Raw genomic sequence first — 8,514 nt, forward strand, 5'->3', positions numbered from 1 at the left:
TAAAAAGAAATCATTATCCTTTAGTCCTTCAAACAAAAGTAGTGTTTCAATCAGAATCTAATCTGCACAGCCTCAATAACTACGGGGCTGATTTTTATTCAGATTCAGTATTTCTAATTTAGCATCTGTTGAGCAGTTTGTTAATACTGTATTCCATCAGCTATTCTGATCTGGTGCAAAATGCTAAAAGACCTTCATTCTACATGTTGCAGTAGATTATAAATTCTTATTTATGTGCCTCATTTCTTATTTTATTTTAAAGATAATGATACTTATAAAAACCTGTTCAATTTTGATTGGTATTGATCTAGGGTTTCCATGGCAACTGCATCAACCCAAGTGCTGATCCCTGAGATACACCTAACAGACACCTTCGACACTTTTGCCCTGGACTTCGCCCGAGAGAAGAAGTTGCTGGAGAATCTGGATTACCTTACTGGTAAACCTTCATGTCTTTCCGTTCAGAGGCACATTTATTTATTAAACTAAAAACAGTTCATAACTGAACTGTTTCAGCCCCCCTGTTTTAAATTCAGAGGACTCATTTGTTGTCAAAATCAGTGGGCATTTCAATTCATGTGCACCACAATCGCTTGATATTTACTTTCTTCAAGGTTAAAATCACAAACCAAATGTCCCTTTTTGTTGGATCTACAGTGTTACACTTTTAAAAAAAAATCAGCTCATCCCTAACCATGAAACCAAACATTGCTTCTAATTACAAATCTATTTCAGCTTTATATTCAGATTTTTGAAAAATTCTTTTGAAGTCTCTGCTGTCTTCAAGCACTGCGTTTGAAGGAACAGGCCCCAGGCTATTAACTCTAAAAGTAATTTTCAACATTAATTTCTGATGTCCCATTTGCGAAGCCCCATCAACATGTCACCGCATGAATTATGAGCACGCTGGGGACAAAAACAAGGCATCATGTGTAGTGGATTTGAGGGTCTGAAAATGGCTGGCTTGTATTTATTCTCTGCGATGCATGAGGGCTTCGCTGGAGGGCCTTTTCACTAAGTGAATCAGTCTGAATCACTCCACTATGTGCAGCCACTCATGACAGAAGGCTCGGGAGAGGGAGAGAATGACAGACACAGAAAGAGATAGGAAGTGGCTTTACAATCAATTTAAGCTGTGCCTTTGTATCTTTATTTCTTACCTCAGTCCATTCTCTTTCTACTAGAGGCCTCATGGTTTGAATACAAGAAGGGTTTGTTTTATGGATTTCACTGTAGAACAAAAACAAATATAAACTAATAAAGTGCACATGAATCAATACATGAGTGTAAGAAAGCCAATCTAGCGTAACTGGTTATGTAATGACTCACATTTGTTACTGTTAAAAGGATTGTGATATTTACTCTTCCCGCTGAATTAATGTGAGCTGCTTTTTATCTGAATATTTTATTATTTCTGTCCTGCTTTGCTTTTAATGCTCAACCTACCACTCTACTAGAAAGAACATCTTCAATCCTGTGTGTAATGAAGCCTTTACACTCCTAAATTGAGCCAAATGAACACATACAAGGTTAATTGGGGCTACTGTTTGTTGTAACAACTGACAACCTTTGAGTGTGTTATCATTCTGGAATATTACTAATGTAATTTGCAATTATATTCAGTTGGAATATAGGATAGAGATCTTGTTGGATGACATTCCTTTTTTTATCCTCTGTAGCTCCAAGTGCTCCAAACATAAGGGAGGAATTGTGCACAGCATCCTACGACACCATCGCTGTCCACTGGACGTCCGATGATGAATTCACAGTGGTGTCCTATGAGCTCCAGTACGCCATCTTCACTGGACAGTCTAACATTGCCAGTAAGTATGTGTGGCTGAAAAGGAATGCTCGAATCAGATAGGAAATTAATGGATTTTCAGGTTTTTGGAAGCAGTATTATGCATCCTGAAACACAAGCCAAATGCAATCTGCTCTAAATCTTTTCTAGTATCCATTGTCAGGGTTGTAGCTGCAGTTGAAGAAACTGAAGTCATGTGATGTTTTTAGGGAAACTTGAGTGTTTAACAACCTGGTGGAAGTCTAGTCCACATTATTTTAAACAGCATTTAGACAATGATTTGTTATGCAGACTTAAATTTTTCCTATTTATAGACTATTTATAGACCTGATCTGCGCAGTACAATCACGGTGCTCCACTGGTGGCTGCTAGCTTACCTAAGGCAGCTGGGAGTTGAAGTGCTTTTCTAAAAGCTGAGATAGCAGTTAAGGGGAAGTGGAACCTCCTGAAGTGAAGCCTCTAGCCTTTATGCTACTATCACCCTCAGATGCTGTCACACATCAAATGACTGTAGCTTGTGAAGGAGATGGAAGGAGAGAAAGATTTGATGATAGTGCAGCACAGAATTTACATTTGGTGCAGAGTACTCAGTAAAAGACGAGACTTCAGTGGATATACAGAGTTCATACAGCATGTCTATACATACAAGACGTTTAGTAGTAAGACGTAAGTAGCACTGAAGGAGTAAGACATGACAGCTGTAAAATGAATCAGCATCCCAGACACACACTTAGTGACACAATGTCTTGTAGAACAACAACACACATAGAATATACGCCGACATACACACACTTACTCCCATACACACAAGACCCTGAAAATCATGAGCACACTCGAGTGAGCAACAACTACAAGGAAGAAAATGGGGTCAGGGCATCTGAAGACGAGCTCCTCTGCTCCCTTTCAATCAAACTGCCTTTTCTCTGTCTGTTTTCATCTATTCTTATATAGAAGTCTTTTTTTCAGATTCAAATAGATTTACCCCTGCCTTCCTTTCTTTTCCTCCTCCCTTTTGCTTCATTTTCTTTCCCTTTCCTTCTGCTTCAACTCTGTATGCTAAGGCATTGCTTCCTTCTTTTATTTATTTCTTCCCATTTTCCTGAGGTTACACCTTTGTCACTGCCTTCTCATTACTTTACAGTTTAAAGCAGCTGGAGAACCGACAGCCATTAAACTAATGTGACATTTATTTCCCTCTTTCTTTCCCCTTTTACTTTCACATCCCTGTCTCCGTCTGTTCACTAAGATGCTGTGATTTTTCTCACCTCCTGTTTTCACATCCGATAATGTCAGATGTTGCTGTTGGCATCAAAGTCACGTGCCAGAAAATTCCCCCTGGAGCAATTCAGATGAATAACTATGCAAGAGGTCTTCTGATGTTAATTTAATAAAAACACAAAAACAACATCCTTAATTCCTATGCGTAATTGTTCAGTACAGCCTTCTGAATTGGATTTCCTGTGTCTTAATATGATGTGTCAGAACTCTCTCTCTTTTCAAAATGCTATTTCTGTTTGATATGCAAGCTTCATCAAATGTATTTGCTTTAAGTTTGAAAGTGTATACCAGTAGGAATGGTAGCAGTAGTAATAGTACTTCAACGGTTAAGTTTTAACAATTGACTGTACCTATACAGTATGATGCTCTTAACCCCACTTTTGGTTAGTGTTGTCGTTGGTTAGAACAAAAATAAATTCATATTTAGTATTTTCTTGGGTTATCTAAAGTCATAATTCTTCTCTAAGATTTTTTTATTACATCAATTAATGGATTTGCATTCAGTAATTGGCTCTGTATAGTGAGGTTTTTTTTGTTACTTTGTCCACCTTTCTCACAGAGAATGTATCTGTTTTGCTAGGTGTTTGTCTGTACATTTACTGTTAATGTTTATGTAATGCATTAATTTACAATTTAATACATTAAATATTTAAAGACAGTTTAACCACACCAAATTACATGAGTCAAAAGCTCACATCGGGGTTATTGCTACTCTGCTAAGCTAGTTACTTTGAAGTAGCAGTTTGGCAATTTATTGTTTTTCCTCCATCATGATTGGATTTAGCTTATGAGAAATGTACTGAAATACCAAGATGATGAATACCAGTTGATGTTTTTTAATAACAAATAACAGATAGAGACAAGTCAATAGGTTTTATCTTTAGCTAAGGCTCTTACTAGAAGAGCCACAGCTTCTAGAAGCTCTTCTTCTGTTGCATTTCTGACAGAGTAGCCCCTCCAGGTGTGTTTGCTGCCCCCACTGGTCAATACACACTTCCTGTTACCACCAGCAACCACAGGTGTTGCTAAATCAACCAGGACTGAAATCTTAGAAGATTATAACTTCAAGTCAAGATATTTCTATTTATTCATTTATTTTTTCTTTTGGTTGGTTTATGGTCAAGGTGGCATGTGACATTGTACCAGTAAAAGGAGAACTGAGGGTGCTCATTATGGAAGATTGTTTTCGTTTATGGGTGGCCAACAAAGAGCAGCAGTATAGTGGTAACTTCCTACGCACATTCCTCAGGCAAAGAAAGCTGTGACATGGAAGGGAACTATACATGCATGCCTCAGGAGGTGGTGCTGCAGCACTGAAGCGCCATTGAATAAAACACACACACACACCAAGCAGAGAGAGCATAGTGCAGCTATGAAGCCAACAAGGTGTGAATGGTTTCCACTTGTGTCTTTTCACAACCTCTCACCTGTTCCCACTGCCACAGGCTCACACCCATATCCTTTAGTACCCTATCCTTTCACACAGCTGTACATCTCTCCTCTCCAGGAAACTTTTAAGTGAATAGATTTTCTCCTGTTTGGGTGTTGTTTTTCTTGTGCCGAAAGTGCCTGCAGTTTTAATTAAATATCTTTTCCGCTGATTTCTTATTCTTCTCAGGCTTTGTCTTTAAATAAAGCACATGAAATTTGTTATAACTGCTGAAATGCATTTTTAGGTACCTTAAACAACTGAAAACCTGAATCATTTCTCATTGCATTAACTGACTGTACCCTGTATCATTCCCTCCCTCTCATCTGTGCCTCCTTCTCCTTATCTCGCCCTTCCTTTCCTCTCTCCTCCCAGGTCTGTGTAACTCGTTGGAGAGCTGGATGATTGTTCCGAACATCAAGCAGAACCACTACACAGTGCACGGTCTGCAGAGTGGCACCAAGTACATCTTTGTTGTTAAGGCCATTAACCAAGCGGGAAGCAGGAGCAGTGAACCAGGGACTCTGAAGACCAACAGTAAGCACAAGACTGAAAAGGAACACTCCATATAGGATTGACCTTTACTGAAAACTTATGTTTAAACACCTCCACAGAAGTAGCTTATTGACTTTATTATTTTCACTTGCTCCACTTGCTGTGCTTGAGATATTTTTTTTCACTGGCAAATATGAAATTCAATTAACTGAAAATAAATTAGTTTGTTCTGTAAAGAATGTTGCCTGTCATAGATCTCAATACATTTCAAAATATTTTTTTCTCTTCCAGGCCAGCCGTTCAAGCTGGACCCCAAATCTGCCCACAAGAAGCTGAAGGTGTCCCACGACAACCTGACAGTGGAGCGGGACGAAACCACATCCAAGAAAGGCCACAGCCAGGAGCGTTTCACCAGCCAGAGCAGCTACGGCGTGGTGGGAAATGTCTACATCGACAGTGGTCGTCACTACTGGGAGGCTTTAATTGGAGGGAGCACATGGTGAGTTTTACTGAGCCACAAATTTCTAGTCCTAATTTCAGGAGTCTGTTTGAGTAAAGGTTCAAGGTTTGTCATTTTCACATAACGGAATCTTCCACTCCTCCTCAGGTACGCTGTGGGTATAGCCTACAAATCAGCCCCCAAGCACGAGTGGATCGGCAAGAACTCGGCCTCCTGGGTGCTCTGCCGCTGCAACAACTCCTGGGTGGTTCGCCACAACAGCAAAGAGCTGGCCATCGAGCCCTCGCCCCACCTGCGACGCGTCGGGGTCCTGTTGGACTACGACGCTGGTTACGTGACCTTCTACGATGCCGTGGGCTCCCAGCACCTGCACACATTTCACGTCTCCTTCGTCCAGCCCGTGTGTCCTGTGTTCAACGTGTGGAACAAGTGTCTGACGATTCTCACTGGTTTACCCATCCCTGACCATCTAGAGGGACTGGAAACCCAAGACTGAAAACTACAGACAGACAAGAAGAAATCACCATAAACTGGTCTTAATTATCTTAAAGCTGCACTGGGCAAGATTTGTGAAAATGATCATCTGTAGAAAAGAGAACAGAAGAGTGAGTGTCCTATCCTTTTAAATTCTTACAGATCTGCTCTATTTACCTAAATTGACACTCATCAGTGTCAGATATTTTCTTCTTCTCCCATTTGGTTTTTCTTTGGCACATGCTGTCACAGACCGGCCGTTTTGGTAATAAGGAGTGTGTGTAGCCTCAATCCAAATAATTGAAACACTTGCTACCATTTGTGCAAAATTACCTTGTGCAGCTTTAATATGCAAAGAAAAAAGAAGAGATGCCTGGGGTATTACTTAATCATGCTTCTCAAAAGTGATTTTCAGTTGTTTACTATGATTTCTAAAATCAAATATGAGTGAAAATGTATTCTAGATGTATGACAGTAAGCTGGTGTCGATCCAGAGGAGACCTGGACAAATGGACAGAGTTGAGCCAGAAATTCCTACTCTAAAGCACTTTGGGCCATGATGGGTATATTTGTACCATGGCAACTAGGAAACAAGCCACAAATCAATTTTTAATTTTCACCTTATCAGATATAGCACTTTGAAAATCCCTCAAAGTACACACACATACACTTACACTGCATACACACACACAAAAACATGCACGAATACACACATACCACCCCAACTTTAATCAATTACAGATGCTGGAAAGAGCAGAATAACAGATGTATATTTTGTAAATTCATCGCATCCCCCCCATTATCTTTCATTAAAAAAGGAACCAAAGTAGCCATTGCTGTCTGTTCAGATGTCTTTACATACATTTTACTTAAGGTAATTAATGCTGAATTATTTTTAAAAAAGTGACAGAGAGGTAATAGCATCATGCTAATATTAAATGCAGGATTCCCTTAAATGTAGACCTTGGTTTTGCACATTGTTCATACTTTATTCATGGTTTTGTAGCCTAAAAATCTAATTCATTTTGGTGTAATTAAGATGCATTAATATTGGGGAAGTGTCGTGTTCTGCTTGAAATAGTGTTCATTTCCATTTTTGGCAGCCAGAGTCCTGCCATTTTATGTGATACATAATATGTGAGCTGTGTTACAATTGTAGCTCCAGGTTATTATTGGAGCTCAATATTATTGAAAAGGTTGAATTCGCTATAAAAAACACACACCTCCTTCACTGTATTGAGACAACATAGCCATGCACAGGGGGCTGTCCTCAGACTTGTTGCACATTGATGATGTCAGTAGGGTTCACATCACTCTTCACTTCACCCATTGGCTGAATCTTGATTTGGATTTTCCCTAATTCCTTGCTTTTTTAAAGGGACAAAACGGCCTAAATGAGATACTCAAAGGTCAAGACCCCTTCCAACAAACCTCCCAAAGGGATATTGTCAATTCTATATCCTATAATTCAGTTTTTTTCTATATGTAATAATGTTTAATAGTAACAAAAACGGCGCTCCTAAGTGTAAATACAAAAATTTGGTTGTATTTCTGTCGCTTTGTTTCAATACCTGGTAAACTTGTATGACGATAAATAACGATCTATTCTTTAATTTCTGTGTTTCCTTTGCAATTAATTGAACTGTACATTTTCATTGTAACTGATGCGAATATGTAGTGCTTAATTTAATGTTTCCATTTGAACTTTATGACCATGGTATTATATGTTCTGTCTCTGTGGACATTTTTATGGAAAACAGGATATGAGTGCTTGCATCACTGTCGTCTGAGATAAGTCTATGAGAAGGTCAAAAATAAACATTGTTCCTTTTCACATTAAAGTGTGCTTTTTTTGTTATCCAGTAGTGTGAGAATGTCAAGAGCCGATCTTATAAAGCAGGACAGGGTGAAATGCCAGAAGCCATTTCTTTCTTTTTGAAACAAAGTTCACATTTTCAGGAAATTCAAGCACAGTCCCGAATTCAGTGAGTTTAGGCTATGGCATTTTGGTCTGTGTAAAGTTACTGTTGCCCTTCAGGAAGGCACTGCATGTATTGCTATAAACATGAATGTTCTTCTTCTCAGTTGCCTGCCCAGTTAAAAAGTCAAATTCAGGTCAGACACTTTGTCAGTCACCTGACATTTAAAGCTGCTATAATCAATATTCTTATATTAACAATGGATCACATGACTACTTGTATGTGAAAGGGGTCGCTCGAAGTGATTAATGCACAGATAATTGTCACCCAACTCTGCAGTTTCCCTCAGCTCTAAGTAGCTTTATAGCGTCTTTCAGCTCATTGTTTTTGGACACAGCGGTCAGCTGTTCTCAACACAAAAGCTCTAAGAACCCACTGCACAAAGTTTGAAAACAGCTGGTGAACATAGCAGTGTATTTAGCAGCTAAAGAGCCAGATATTTCCTTCAACACCTGGATCAAAACAGAGGTAAAAGAAGAGTGAATACTGGACTTATATTCGCCAGGTGATCAGAAACACCATGTCAAATGAATGCTAAAGTTCTGCTGGATGTGTAAATATGCAACTGTTTGCTAACTAAATTGGGATATCAACTTTA

The 8,514-nt window shown here is 39.1% G+C and overlaps 1 protein-coding gene across 2 annotated transcripts in view; it reads left to right on the top strand.

The window, feature by feature from the left end:
• LOC122872159 (E3 ubiquitin-protein ligase Midline-1-like) overlaps nucleotides 1–7,778 on the top strand; it is a 64,469-nt gene extending 56,691 nt beyond the window's left edge. For both annotated transcript variants that reach the window (XM_044188010.1, XM_044188009.1), the window contains exons 6-10: nucleotides 312–439; nucleotides 1,680–1,823; nucleotides 4,884–5,045; nucleotides 5,295–5,502; nucleotides 5,611–7,778. In XM_044188010.1, the coding sequence (XP_044043945.1) occupies nucleotides 312–439; nucleotides 1,680–1,823; nucleotides 4,884–5,045; nucleotides 5,295–5,502; nucleotides 5,611–5,959 (991 nt within the window). In that variant the 3' untranslated portion in view covers nucleotides 5,960–7,778. The remainder of the gene's footprint in view (nucleotides 1–311; nucleotides 440–1,679; nucleotides 1,824–4,883; nucleotides 5,046–5,294; nucleotides 5,503–5,610) is intronic.
• Nucleotides 7,779–8,514: the final 736 nt, after the last annotated feature.

Source organism: Siniperca chuatsi, linkage group LG24 (genome assembly GCF_020085105.1).
Source record: "Siniperca chuatsi isolate FFG_IHB_CAS linkage group LG24, ASM2008510v1, whole genome shotgun sequence".
Taxonomy (NCBI): domain Eukaryota; kingdom Metazoa; phylum Chordata; class Actinopteri; order Centrarchiformes; family Sinipercidae; genus Siniperca; species Siniperca chuatsi.